The 15570-nt window shown below is 42.7% G+C and overlaps 2 protein-coding genes across 2 annotated transcripts in view; both read left to right on the top strand.

The window, feature by feature from the left end:
• LOC138959008 (uncharacterized) overlaps positions 1–15570 on the top strand; it is an 83787-nt gene that overhangs the window by 12024 nt on the left and 56193 nt on the right. The window lies entirely within an intron of this gene.
• Positions 163–14250, top strand: LOC138959006 (uncharacterized). Its single transcript, XM_070330364.1, has 3 exons — positions 163–1210; positions 1589–1915; positions 2904–14250. The coding sequence occupies exon 3, from the start codon at positions 5279–5281 to the stop codon at positions 6146–6148; it is 870 nt and encodes a 289-aa protein (XP_070186465.1). The 5' UTR covers positions 163–1210; positions 1589–1915; positions 2904–5278; the 3' UTR covers positions 6149–14250.

The following is a 15570-nucleotide window of genomic DNA, read 5'->3' as shown; positions in this document are numbered from 1 at the left end:
GATAACTAGCTTGTTTTCTTGCGAAGAAGTTTTATTTTGTGTTTGGTAGTCCTTCTCTCTTAGGTTAACCGTTAGGCCTAATTAGAGTGAAATAGCTTTGATAGACATTCAGCAAAAATTAAATACAGAAAAAATCACAAAGGGTCCATATTAGGAGCCAGGGGCCGGTTTCATATACCGCTCTTATCCTAACTTAGGAGCTCTTAAGGGGTCAAGATGGGGTTAAGAGCAAAGTTAAGATAGGTGCGTTTCACGGACCGCTCTTTGGCCAAAGAGCGCTCCTATGTCGCTCTTATCTTAGGACAGCCCCCCCCCAGCCCTAAGTTAGGTAAGAGCAGACAGAAGCGCCCCCAACTTGCAAGGGAGATAATTTTAATCCTAAAAATGGCGGCCGTAAATGAGACTGTGAGTCGACTCGACTCGTGCATCATTTTGCGATATAACATGCGCCATCAACACATTTTCGTCACCGCACGGATCCGCGGAATGCCCAAGACGATAAGGAGAGTGCCGCACGCTTTCATTTGTCAAAGCATGGACTCCTGTTTGAAATATGTTGACAAGAGTGTGGACGGTATGCAGTTTAGCACTTACAAGCACCCGCGAAGACTATGATTGCACCGTTTTCTGCGTGATTGATGTCTGTCAGTCCATGCACGGCGACATATTCTACATCAGCAAGGAAACGAGTCTTCGCTGCATTCACCGAATGTATATTCTGCCTTGCACGACGAGTGTGAACCCGACAGGAAGCGGCTAACCACACGTACTCGTGAGCAATTCCAGATAGCTTGTACTTGTAGTGCACTTTTTCGGCGTGTTTGTGGTGCTGTTTACACACATTTTCGAGCAATAGTCTATCAGTCAGTCAACGAAACAAAACAGCTCGAGTATAATATCAACAAGGAAGGATGCCACGCCGTGACGGCTTCAACAGGCATTGAAGTAGTTGGTGACGAACATCTTTCTTTGGACCGTGTGTCGTGTTGTTCTATGGCCAGGGTGTGAAAAGGGTACCATGATTTATGAGAGTTGGGTGTGTCCTGCAATCCAAGGACCTCTGGGCTTGTTCATATACGGTGACATTGGCTACATCTTGACACCCTGAATACTCACAGTCACACCCTATATCTACAGCAGTGCTCCAAGCAGGTTAACTCAACACGTGAACTAGACACGTCAGCATTGTTTCCTGTCATGATGAAAAAAGGTAAGGTTTGGAATAGATCTAAAGCATAATTGATCAAATGTTCCTTTCAAGGCATGCTACTTTTCAGATTGTGTTTGGGAATGTTGTTGCAGAAAATGTCAAGGTTATAAAACAGCTTGCATGAGAGAGAAAACATTAGAGCAGAAAAGGCATGTTTGAAACTTAAATGGGTTGTTATTGTTAATCAGCGCCATATTATATACTGACTGTGCTCGTTGTAAGTTTGACTTGGTAGCTGTGCTGACAGTGTTGTCTTAGTATCATCTGCACTGCAGATCTGTGCAGCGTATTCACCTGGTAATTGTAAATGCATTCAACTTTCAAGCAAACACTGAAACATTCAGCAAACGCTCATAATTTTCTTTCTTGTATCACCAGAGAATAAACTTCATCACCGTCTGCATCGTCTGGCACCACCATGCTCTCCTCCAGTGTCATCTTCTACCCGTGGACACTAACATACAGTTACCAAAGCAAGGGCAGGCACCACCATGCTCTCCTCCAGTGTCATCTTCTACCCGTGGACACTAACATGTACAGTTACCAAAGCAAGGGCAGGCACCACCATGCTCTCCTCCAGTGTCATCTTCTACCCGTGGACACCAACATAGTTACCAAACAAAGGGCAGAGACAATGAGGAATGCCAATGAAAGCATAAGTCTTAGTGAACGTGGTGTGCAAGAAAAGACTTGACATCATTTCAGGTAAATATGTTATGCTTGTAATATGATACTCATTCAGTCATTGACAATTCTGTAGAACATTTGGAAAACAAAAGAATGCTGTTTCAGTGTTTGACTTCTTTTTTAAACTTTTATCTGAAACTTTGACTTTAAATTTTACTACTCCTTGATATCAACAAAACTGATTCTTAAGTGACAATAACTAGTAATTTACTAGTACTAAAAACATGTATTTATGCTGTTATTGTTAACGTGGGGGGGGGGGGGGGGGCATAGATTGTGAGGAGAATAGAACATGCTCTAGGGGATTTCAAGAAATTGTGCTAATTTGTAATTCAGTTGGTTTGTTCCATTTCCTGAATTGTTAGCCTTGTCTGATTCATTTTAAAGGACTGAGTCATTGCTGATATACAGAGCTTTCTTTTAATTGTTTAACCCCTCTAAATTAACGCAAGACCTCATGTTTTTTACTGCTGAAGCGATTGACACCTGCATCAGCAGTAATGGCAGAACACAAAGTACAAAAGTTAACCAAAGAAGACACCCTGTTCTGGACAGATAATTGATGTTCTTCTTCACGTATGTAAACGTTGCCAAAGCGCTTTGAGCTGTGAAGAAGCGCTATATAAATGTTCTATTTTCATTATTATTATTGTGTCTATCCTGAACTTGAGTTGATTTTTAAGTGGTACTTTGTGTTTTTTCGGGTAAATTTTTGGGGCATCCTTTTTTGAGCAGCGGAAGAGTGTGCCACATTTCCAAGTGAAGTGCCTTTAATGGCGTAGAAAGTTTGAACAAAATGATTCGGGAGTGATTTTTTTTTAAAGTACACAATTTGTACCTGTAGATAAAATGGTTTGCTAAGTGTAGTATGAATAAGAGCAAGTTTTAGAATTACTCACTGTCTTCTCTTTTTCTTGTAAGATTATGTGGTGAAACTGCTCTGTTGCTAACATTTAATACAAGAAACCTTCTGCTCTTATGACTATGTTGCTGTTCCTTGTTCAAGGACCTCTACTCACACACTGATGCTGACACTCGTTGAGGGGCCAACTACCAACACTGATTGTGATACTCGCTGAGGGGTCGACTACCAACACTGAGGCTGACGCTCGCTGAGGGGCCAACTACCAACACTGATGGTGATACTCGCTGAGGGGTCGACCACCAACACTGATGGTGATACTCGCTGAGGGGTCAACTACCAACACTGAGGCTGACACTCGCTGAGGGGCCAACTACCAACACTGATGCTGACACAACACTGATGCTGACACTCGCTGAGGGGTCGACTACCAACACTGATGGTGACACAACACTGAGGCTGACACTCGCTGAGGGGCCAACTACCAACACTGATGGTGACACAACACTGAGGCTGACACTCGCTGAGGGGCCAACTACCAACACTGATGCTGACACAACACTGATGCTGACACTCGCTGAGGGGTCGACTACCAACACTAAGGCTGACACTCGCCGAGGGGCCAACTACCAACGCTGATGCTGACACTCGCAGAGGGGCCAACTACCAACACTGACCCTGATACTCTCTGAGGGGCCAACTACCAACACTGATAGTGATACTGACGCTTGCTCAGGGGCCAACTACCAACACTGATGCTGACGCTTGCTCAGGGGCCAACTACCAACACTGTATGTAGTGGCCACTGTGTAACCTCCCTTGCACAAAACAACAAATTTTATATTTAAAATGGTTAAAGGAATTTTTTAAGCATTTACATTAATTATGCCAGGAACAGTCTGCAGACACAGAAGTATACAGTGGTTTTGTCAATATTAGTTAGCAGTTAAAACATGTCCAACGTTCATATTCTATTTCTATACTACCTGTCAACAACAACAAACTAAGCAATCGCGTTTGAGGGCAGATCATTTTGATGAGGCCATTTATTGTAAAAGCAATTATAAGACTGAAAAGCCCATTCATTGTCCTATGTTATTTAGAAAACAGATTTAGTTCTTCTTCTTCTTCTTGTCGTTCGCCAATGTTAAACTTGGAGTCCAGCTCTGGTAATGAAGCTGGTGGTCTTATGGAGAGCCTCCACAGGTCCATGCAGCTTCTCATGAAGGGGCACCGGCCTGGTCCAGATCTCTCTCCTCAGGGGCTGGAGATTTCTGCAGGATGTGGGCTGCATCCTGCTCTGCGTCTCCACAGGGACACATGGGGGAGGGCACGGCTCGCAGTTTTTTGTGCAGGTGTTGTTGCATTCTGTTGTGCCCTGTTCTCAGGCGGAAAATGACTACCTGTTCAGGTCTTGACAGTTGGTGGTAGCTGTCATGCGTTGGAGGGGTTTTAAGCAGAGACTTTATGATGGTTTTCATCTCTGTGGCGCTCACTGGGTTTTCTTCTTGTTCGTCCTCCGCACCCAGTTTGGCCATTTTATCCGCTTGTTCGTTCCCGTCTATCCCGCAGTGTGAGGGGATCCACTGCAATACAGTCTTCAGACACTTGATGTTATGAAGTGTCGTTGTAAGCTGAGGCAGTTTGTTGTTGTTGACTGCTTGCAGCACAGACAAGGCATCAGTCAGGAAGACAACTTGGGTGTCGGGATTGACCTTGCTGCTGATGGTATTGGCTGCGTGGATAAGCGCTTCTACCTCTGCTCTGTAGTTGGTGCAGTGGAGGCCAGTTGGTATAGCCTCTGCTTGCCACTCTCCACTGGGGTGTTGGATGTAGACACCAGCTCCTCCTCTCTTGACGGCATCTGTGGCGGACCCATCTGTAAAGACCCGCATCCATGCTTCTTGGGGGTATCTTTCGTCGAGCATGGCAAGTGTCAGGGCTTTCTTCTGCACATCGCTCTGTTCATCTTTTGTTGTGAGATGAGGAACTGTTGTCTGGATGGACACGTTTTCAAGGTTGTTTTTCCAGGGTGGTTCTTCAAGGGAAAAGTGTGATGGGTGAACCAGTTCAGGCATCTTTGCTTGGTGTTCTCTCTTCAGGGCCCGTGTCTCAGTCGCATAGCTTGATCTCTTTAGCCTGCCAGAAGAGAGCTGCTTCATCCTTGCATTCATTCGGTGGTCTGGAATGCACTGGTACTTGATGTCTTGTACCATCGCTTTGCATTCTCTTCTCTTGCTGAGTGGAGGTATGCCGGTCACCTGTTGCATCTTGTCTATTGGGGTTGTCTTCATAGCGCCTGTGATGATTCTCAGCGCTTGATTTTGGACTTTCTCTAGGGTTTGAAGGTGCGTCTTGGCTGCTGTCATCCAAGAGCTAGATCCGTACTCAAGGTGAGGTTGTACGGTCCCCTGGTACACTGTCTTGAGGATCTTTTCGTTTGCGCCCCATTGTGATCCTGCCAGTTTCCTCATGATGTTCAGTTTTCTTCTGGCTTTTGCTTCTGCATTCATGATGTGATGTTTCCATGTCATGCGTTTGTCATATGTGACTCCGAGGTAGGTTTGCTGGTCTTCAAACTTCAGTGGCGTGTCACCCAACGTCAGTCTTCCAGGTTGTACTTTGGCGGAGAGTGTGAAGAGAGTAGCTGTTGTCTTGTCTCTGTTGATGGTTACACACCAGTTGTCTGCCCAAGCTGCAACTTTCTCGAGGGCAAGTTGCATCCTGTAGGTCGCAGTTGTTGCATGCTCCTCAGTGCACCAGAGAACAAGGTCATCAGCATACAGTGCTGCATGGACTCTACTGGGCAACTCGGGCACAAGGTCGTTGATGAAGAGTATAAACAGGGTGGGCGAGAGGACTCCTCCCTGTGGCACTCCTTGGCGGAGCAGCACCTTCTGGCCACAGTGACCATCTACCAGCACTCTGGCTCTTCTGTTGTGCAGGTAAGATTTGGTCCACTGGTACATGTTGCCTCTGATACCGCTCCGCAGGAGTTTAACCAGGAGTCCGTCTTTCCAAACCTTGTCAAAAGCTTTCTGCAGATCAATGAAGATTGCCAGGGTGACCTTCTGGGCCTGGAAAGCATCCTCAATGACTTGGGCAAGGTGGGTTGTCTGGTCCTCTGTACTTCTGTACTGTCGAAAGCCGGCCTGCTCTGGGACGATGATGCTCTCCGACTCCAAGTACAGCTGCAGGCGCTGGTTGATAATGCGCTTTATGGTCTTGCATACGCAGCTTGTCAGGCTGATAGGGCGATAGCTCTGGGCTTTTGTCTTGTTCTTTCCCTTCTTCAGCACTGGGATCATCCAGGCTTCTTTCCAACACTGCGGTACCTGTCCTTGTCTCCAGCTGAGGTTGTAAATGTCCAGGAGCTTCTGAAGAGCTGAGTTGCCTAGGTGTTGCAGCATCTCATTAGTGATGTTGTCTGGACCTGGAGATTTTTTCTGCTTCAGTTTCTTGATGGCAGTCTTCAGTTCAGCCATGGTGATGTCATGCTGCATGGCTTCTTGGACAGTTCCTTCTCTTCTCTCCCTCTGTTCTCTTCTGACTTCCTTCTGTAGAGGTAGAGGAATGGTGGTGTCGCTTTCTTTCTCGTAAAGCTTTGCAAAGGTGTCTGCAGCTTCTTTTCCTGTGATGGTTTTATTTTCTTCTTCAAGAGTGATCTTCTGCGTCTTGTTGCCTTCATCATTCAGTGCTCTTGTGAGTTTCCAGAGCTTTGAGGTGTCTTTTTCCATGTTTAGCCCTGCTGTCTTTTCTCGCCAGCCTCTTCTTTTACACTCAAGCTTTGTTCTTATGTGCTTTGCTTTGCTTTCTTGGAGCTTAATGTTGTTTTTCAAACTGGGGATGTTCTCAGCTTCTTCTCTAGCTCTTGATAGTGCATCATGTGTCCTCTGTAGCTCGTCGGACCAGTATGGGATGTAGACAGATTTAGTTTACACGAGGTACTGTTTATAAAGTAGAACCTACAAGACTAGCATCCCCAACAATCAAATTCGCAAAATCAAGTTTAACGTGTTAAAATCGACATACTATCAAAACTGCTGAAAGGAAACCTGTTGTGCATGTTATTAGAAAGAAAAATTAAATATGCATCCAAACAGTCAGCTTAGTTTACATATCTTGTCTAACAATGGCGTAATGGCATGATGAACGGTATGTAATTCTTCTGAGAAGCCGTAAAATGCGGTTTCTGGGGCCATTTTAGTGGGTAATCGGAAGAAATCCAGCACATTTAATAAATTTCTCAATGCATTGCCTTCAAACGTCTGGTAATTTATGCTAAGACATGTCGTTAAGTACATCAAGTCATTCGAGAGATTAGGTTTGCTTTTATTTGACATGCCAGAAAGAGTCCTTAAAATAGTCGGTTGGTCTAACTCTAAGCTGACTCATCAAACAAATTTAATTTGTTGCTATTTTCAACTTCAAATAAACCAAATACTCAAATTTCATGTACATATTTTATCAGACATGGATGGTATGAGGATTTCAAAGCGAAAGTAATCTTTAAGAAGTGGACTATTTTCACAGCGCTGAGCACAAATAGCCCACATCAAGCTCACTGCTGAACATTTAACTGCTAGCTGCTGAGCAGGGCTTTTGAGAGAGCATTTCCCAAGAATGTTTGTACGCGTTTGAACAAGTGGTCTGAGCAGCCGTCGTTGATTATGAATTACATTTCAGTGTAATTTGAAGCTTTAATGTTTGTTTAAAAAGCCTGCATATTTAAAAAAAAATCTGTTTTCTTTGGAAAAGGTACATCTTTATTTTTTGTAATTCTTTCTAACATGTCGCATAACAGCAGTACTAACGTTTCAAATGACTTGACATTTTGTTTGTAATTCGGTACATCTGATTGTCTTGTCTAAGTTCCATTATTGCCCACAATCAGCAGTAGTGATTACTTCGGCACTTGATGGGATGTTGCGCAAGTCCAAGAAAGCAGCGTTTCCAGCATCCAAAAGTCCATTTAAAATTCACAGGTTGGGGAGTATGGGGGGGAGGGGACATGAGTCACAGTGGCTACTGGTTTAGTGCGAGGCGCGCGACACAAAGGTGTCGACAGTGCGGGCCTCGACGACAGCTGCTGGTAGAGAGTTCCAGTCCTTCACTGTGCTGGGTAGAAAAGCGGCACTCCGATACTGAGTGCGGTAGGTGATGAGGCCGAACTGCTGGCAATGGCCTCTTCGCTGGCGTGGTGGTAAGGGGGCCAGCTTCGACTTGATGCCCGGACAGTGGACGATGCTGTTCGTGATCTTGTAGAGCATCGATAGGCGGGCAAGCTTCCTGCGCTCCTCCAGAGACTGCTACCCAAGGGAGTCCAGCATCCGGCTGACACTTGACGTGTTGTGGTAGCGGTTGCAGACGAATCGGGCAGCTCGTCTCTGGGCGGTCTCAAGCTTGTCGATGTTCTTCTGGGTGTGCAGGTCCCATACTGACGAGGCGTACTCCAGGATAGGCCTGACAAAGGCCTTGTACGCCTGCTCTTTCACGGATCTTGATGAGATCTTCAGATTGCGCCGCAGGAACCCCAGGGTCTTGTTTGCCTTGCTGACGATGTTGTTAATATGGTCGTCCCAGCACAGGTCACCCTGAATGGTCACACCCAGGTACTTGACCGCCTTCACTGTCTCCAGCGTATGCCCATGGAGCTGGTAAGAGGGCTGTAGTGGGCGTCTGCTCCTCGTAACAGGCAGGGTGTTGCACTTTGCAGGATGGAACTGCATGTCCCAGCTCTTCTCCCACTCGGCTAGGCGATGGAGGTCTTGTTGTAGCTGGGCCTGGTTGTTTACGCTAGTCACCACCCTGTACACTGCAGTGTCGTCCGCAAACAGGCGCGCTAGTGCCGTCAGTCTCTCCGGGAGGTCGTTAATGTACGCTAAGAATAGCGTCGGCCCCAGCACTGATTTGTTGCTTAATTAATTCATTTGATAATTGTCGGTAAAAATACCGGCTAACACCTCACAATCGCAAACCTGTTTAATGTTGTCTTTTCTAATTCATGACATGTGTTAGCACAAATCACCAAATATTTGAACGCAATGCGTTAAAAATTGCAGAAATTCAAATGTATTGTTTTGTTTCATTACCCGCTAAAACGGCTTCAAAAACTGCCTTTTATGCCTACTGAGAGGATTACCACATATTTTTTTTTTTTGCTTAACGCCCAGCCGACCACGAAGGGCCATATCAGGGCGGTGCTGCTTTGACATATATATAACGTGCGCCACACACAAGACAGAAGTCGCAGCACAGGCTTCATGTCTCACCCAGTCACATTATTCTGACACCGGACCAACCAGTCCTAGCACTAACCCCATAATGCCAGACGCCAGGCGGAGCAGCCACTAGATTGCCAATTTTAAAGTCTTAGGTATGACCCGGCCGGGGTTCGAACCCACGACCTCCCGATCACGGGGCGGACGCCTTACCACTAGGCCAACCGTGCCGGTTTACCACATATACCTACTGAGAGAATTAACACATACACCGCTCAGCATGGCATAGTAACAAAATTGACTGTTTCAGATACACATTTGATTGCTCTGATTTTTTGTCGATTTTAACGCAGGAACCTTGATTTTTCAAATTTGATTTTTGGGGGTGCCTGTGTTGTAGGAATCATTGTATACACACTACCTCATGTGAACTCAAACAGCTTTTTGAATAAGGGCAATCAATACATGCCCTTTTCAGTCATATAATTTGTTTTACAATAGACTGCCTCATCAAAACATTCTGCCCTCAAACGCATCTGCCTAGTTCTTAAAAGAATCACGCTTTGGACTACACAGTCCTGATGATGTGGGTCGTGTACAATCCATACTTTCCAAAGGAGGATTAAAAGTAAAAAGTATGGGTCGTACACTACCCACGCCATCCAATTAGGAGTTTTGCCGTCTCTTTGCATAGTATTAGTAATTAGTATGGGTCGTACATGACCTACACCATCCCAGTTAGAATACACAGGGTAAAATTCCTTACGGAATTCCATATGGGTCGTCCGCAACACACATCATCCCGACTGAGTAGTTCAAATTACTTCGTTTGTGTTAAAAGATATTTTTCAAAAGTTGTGCAATTGTATGGTGATCGGAGATTACATGAAGTCTCAATTAATTAATAATGTTAAATAGTTTCAGAGATATATATCCCTTACAGCAATGAAAAGTTGCTGCAATGTCGCTGCGAGGTCGCAGCGATCTAAACCCATCACGGCAACTAGTCGCAGATGGTCACGACTACCCACGATGTTGGCACGAGCCTCACAACAAGGTCGCAGCTACCCACAACCTTGGCGCAAGCCTCGCGACAACATTGCAGATAGCTGCAACCTTGGCGTGAGTCTCGCGACAACATCGCGGGTAGCTGCACCCTTGGTGCAAGCCTCACGACAACATCGCGGGTCGCTGCGAGCCTCGCAACAACATCAAAGTTAGCTGCTCAAAGTTAGTCTCGCAACAACATCGCAGGTAGCTGCGACTTTGGCGCGATTACATGGCTGTTAGTTGCGACCTTGGCGCAAGCTTCCCAACAACATTACAGCTAGCCGCGACCTTAGGGCCATGACATTGTCCAAATATAGTGAGCAGAGTGCTTTCCCTCAGTCAGCCATATTGAAATAGCTAGCCCCGGATGAAGGTATGTGCATGCAGGTCTCTGCATTTTGAAAAATATTTGCAAATTTCTGGAGCATTAATGATGATTTTTCCCTGTAAAGTCTAAGGTTAAGTTCTGGTCTGTAGTAATTTAATAACAAAAAAGTTTACAGGTCTGAACTGTTGAATACAGGGATGTTAAATTAGAATCTAACTAGCTGCTCCATCCTAAAATAATAATAATCATGATCAGGTACTGAAAAAAATATTCTATCAACAAGAAATGTAGTGCGCATGAAAGATGTTAGTTTAATCGATCAAGTATGAAAAAGACAAAATAAACCCCTGACAAATGTCAAAGTAGTTGAAGCATTAAAATAGTGTATGGAATTAGCAAAGTCATGCAGTTCTCAACTGACATACCTGCTAGCTGCATATGTACCACCACTTCAGTGAATGAATTTTTAATTTCAAACCTGGTTAAGAATTGACTAATCATAGGCACATAGCAGGAAGCTCGCGGGAAGCTTGTGGCAAGTGCACTAGGACATCGCGGCTATCCGCGACTAAGTCGCAACATACTTGTAGGAGGGGTCTAGGACATCGCAGCTAGTCGCGACCAGGTCGTGGCAAGCTCGCGGGTAGGTTGCAGCTAGCCGCGACTTGAGAGGATAAGCTAAAAAAAAAAAAAAAAAAAGTAATCTACAAATGTTGACTTTGTGGGTACAACATTTATGAATACTGGAAAATGTGTATCTTTTCAATTTGTTTTCTTATAGTCTGTTAGAGATTATCCTCTCAAACAAAATGTCTATCAGAATGTCTAAAATTAAAACATTTCTGCAAAAGTTTAAATCATTCCGATGAATAGTTTGGAATCTATCTTGTCATCCGTGAACTAACCTGTTTTGATTGAACGCTTTGCCATTTAATAAGTGATATGATAGATGTTGCTTTTTGGGTCCAGCGGACCATATCTATGCCAAATCAGGACCCCGCCATTTAATAATTTTTACTACAGACAATCTAAGGGGAAAAACAATTTTGGACCATATATTATCATTCTACGTACATTGAAGCTAATGCACACCAAATTTTAACACAAACTGTTCTGTTTCATGAATGTTATGGTCAAATGACTTGAAGAGAAAAAACGGTGTATTTTATGGTAGCTTCTACCCTCAACTTCTGTTGGAATATGCACCATTTTGATCACTGTGTCCATTGACTTTTGGTATCCAGTGTATTCAATTACGATGAAATTCATAGCCTCGTTGATTTTCGGGCTGGTGTTGCTGATGATGTCGAGTTTAAAAAAAAAAAATTCCATGTAAAATTATTAATTCAGTGACCTGCGTAAAAAGAGAGGGGATAGTGCGATATGACGATTTTTTTATATTTGATTTTGACTCCAACCTTGTTCAACACACAGTAACTAGTAATTCTGAATCATACACACTTTGAAGGCAAACTTAACCAGGTTTTATGTGATATTTTTAGTTTCATGAATAGTTCACGATATGAATGTAGCAACAGCAACAAAAACATGCTAGAAGGATATAGTGTTGACAATTTTACACTGATTGACCACGATGCTAAATTAAGTTGGTGTTGTTGTTTTTCTTTCTCATTTTATTTTGCATCTGCCCACAAAAAGCAGTAGAGTTTCTTTCGCAGCATTTCAGTGATATGTTTATTATAAATTAAAAACCTTCAAACAAAGCTTATTGCACCCATTTTCGTACCCTAACTAAAGCATTAGTTTCCGTGTTCATTCATTCAAACGTTCTGTGACATTTAAGGCAAAATAAATGATTTGGCTTTCTCCCCGTATGTAAAAGTTGTCAAAGTGTGCCTATTCTGAATTTTCTTCAATGTATTATTGGTGCCTAACGTTTTTCTAGGGTCGATTTCTGGGGTACAGTGGAACCTCCCTTTTAAGACCTCAAAAAATCTGAGAAAATCAGGTCTTTAAAAAGAGGGAGTCTTAAAATGGGGGTAATTTTGTGAACAGAAAGTCTGAAAAATCAATGCCTTAACAAGGAGGGAGTCTTCAATTAGGGGGGTCTTAAAAGGGTGGTTCCACTGTACCCTTAAATAAGAGGCGATCGTGTAACCCATATAAATTAAATCTTTGATTCCAAAAGTGTGCGAGATAGCCCACTCGATGGCCTTTAATGACAAAGAAAGTTTGAATGAATTGACACGGGAATGATTTTTCTAGTAGGGGTACGAAAATGGGTGCAACAATATTTTGGCAGAGTGTATATGCAATGGCCATAGTATTACCTACCTTGCATGAACAAGATCAAGGTTGATCAGACAATTGTGTTTGTAACTTTGTCTCACATAGCCATAAACAAGCTGGTAGCTGTTTCCCAAACCAATATAAAAAGAAACAATAAGTAAATAAAAATATCTTAACTCACAGTCACCCCATGAATTTGGAGCAACAGGCCCAAGAATAATGTTTTTGAGTCACTTGAGAAAAAGTGACTATGTAATCGGTCAGTGTTAGTCTGTCCGGCCGGCCGTCCGTCCGTAGACACCACCTTAACGTTGGACTTTTCTCGGAAACTATCAAAGCGATCGGGCTCATATTTTGTTTAGTCGTGACCTCCAATGACCTCTACACTTTAACGATGGTTTCGTTGACCTTTGACCTTTTTCAAGGTCACAGGTCAGCGTCAAAGGAAAAATTAGACATTTTATATCTTTGACAAAGTTCATCGGATGTGATTGAAACTTTGTAGGATTATTCTTTACATCAAAGTATTTACATCTGTAGCCTTTTACGAACGTTATCAGAAAAACAAGGGAGATAACTAGCCTTTTCTGTTCGGCAACACACAACTTAACGTTGGGCTTTTCTCGGAAACTATAAAAGTGACCGGGCTCAAATTTTATGTAAACGTGACTCATTGTGTTGTGAATAGCAATTTCTTCCTGTCCATCCGATGCCTCATATAATATTCAGAACTGCGAAAGTGACTCGATCGAGCGTTTGCTCTTCTTGTTTAATAATACTAATTCTTTTTAAACATTGTTCTATAACAAGCAAAAACTATCAAACATATTAGGAAATGATTTTACAGGTTGAACTTTTTTCAGGTAAAAACTAAATACATACCTTATGCTTTAAATATTAATGTACATGTCTACTATCTGATACTGTATCGCATTAACTTTAAACAGCCTGACTCATTGTGAAATTGTGCAAGTAAACATTTTGACATGGTGCTTATTTTTTAAAGACACAATCTTTCCCGTTCAAAGAATTGTTCTCATCATCACAGATCTGGACTGTCTTTTGCATGGATTGATGGAATAAGACAAGTCTTACACTTGGACAAACACTTGGCGGAGGGGTGTGCCTTTTGAAATTGTCTCTTTCAAATGAAGAATATGTTCGTAATCTATTTTAAGGTTTCACCTGACCATCCTCTGTGTATATGATACAGCTCTCTTTAAAGATATCCTTGTTATGCAAACTATCTTGTTAACCACCCCATGTACATTATGGGATTCGTAATGCAGTATTTATGGCATTTATTGCTATCTGGAAAGTATGAAAGTAAAAATCATTACTTTTAGGTACATGTCTAAAGGCAGTTTTGATTGATTAAATTTTGGATGATCACAGGTGTCAGTGACTGAATGTAATCCACAAAAAACCTCCTAGTCCTAGTCTGCAATTATCCAATGTACAAATATAAACGTATTCATGTTGGTGTTTATGATGCTTTAAATTACAGTGTAAGGAAGGTATGTAAAAGGTAACCAGAAAAAGGTCAAACAATGTAACCCTGCTATTTCTCGTGTTAAGTTGTGGTGAAAATTGATGCATCGCATTGAAATAAAGACAGATGTGAATGATCAGAAGATTTTAATGACGTTTTGTTGGGTTCCATGCTTGCTGTTGGCATTTGCAAACTGCTTGTGGATAAAAGTCTGTGTGTGTGCTTGTATGTCTGTGTCAAGATATGAACACGTTTATAACACAAACAATGCTTTCTCACTGAAATGACCATCGGTAGGATATGCTGACCAATGCTCTCTCTCTCTCTCTCTCTCTCTCTTTCTTTCTCTCTCTCTCTCTCTCTCTCTCTCTCTCTCTCTCTCTCTCTCTCTCTCTCTCCAGTATGACTGATCTACCACGGCTGATTAATGCAGAGTCAATGTCTTCACAAGTACAGAAAATAATTCATATCTAAGCAAAAACAAAAACACCCAGTCTTTGATTGTCTGAATGAAATACACTTTCCTTTCATTTACGTCACAATTGCATGACAAAGACGCAAGATAAGTTTAACAACTTTGACCTAACACACACCGAAAACAAAATACAGTCGCAAAATACCCCTCCCTATCTGAATCTGTCAGCAATGCCTCACGCAGATCGATGCAAGGTGCAGATCAAGCAAACACACTCACACACACACGCACATAATGTTGTCTTAACCGGATCACTATATATTTGGGGGACATAAACTTCAGCCTATGCATGACCCTTCCCTTCAGTGGCAACTGTTGTAGATCAAATGGTATGACATTTGTGCAATTTCGAAACAAAGTTTCCAAATTTGGCTATTGTCTCAACAGAACAAGGTTTGACATTTAGCGGTAGCAATATTTACCTGATTTAAACCCTCCAAACTTTTACCTTTTGGATTGTCTGGATGTCTGACAAACACCCCCTTCACTCCCTAGATCATCGGTGACCTAAAGAAAGCAGTTACAGCTCCCTAAACAGCAAAGCTTTCGTGCCACTGACAATTTCGGAGGCGTAATTTGAAACACATTTTGGATAAAAGGTAAATTCTGATCATAATACCTAGAGACTCGAAACTGTGTAGAATGGTCGTGGATGAACTAAAGTGCATGCACAACAACTATGAACATATTTGCTAAACTCAAATGACTGAGAAAAAAAACAAACTTCATTGTACAGTTGAGTTACACTTTCGCAATGCCGCGCAAAATTCATTAATGACAGGAACGCATTCATCCATTGGAAATGCCCTGATCCTGCTTGTTATGGCTATATTCAAATAACTGACTGTCTAATATTGATTCATGTATACTATATGTCATTCAATTTATCCCAAATGTAACAATCTTGAGTGCTGAAATCGGGTATAGTTCGGTTACTGAACAATTCAAACCTCGTACTGTTGAGTCGATCCCCGAATTTGGCAACCTTTTTTGAA

This window comes from Littorina saxatilis, linkage group LG2 (genome assembly GCF_037325665.1).
Source record: "Littorina saxatilis isolate snail1 linkage group LG2, US_GU_Lsax_2.0, whole genome shotgun sequence".
Taxonomy (NCBI): domain Eukaryota; kingdom Metazoa; phylum Mollusca; class Gastropoda; order Littorinimorpha; family Littorinidae; genus Littorina; species Littorina saxatilis.
Note: the sequence above shows the minus strand (reverse complement) of the source record. Positions and strands in the feature narration are given on the sequence as shown.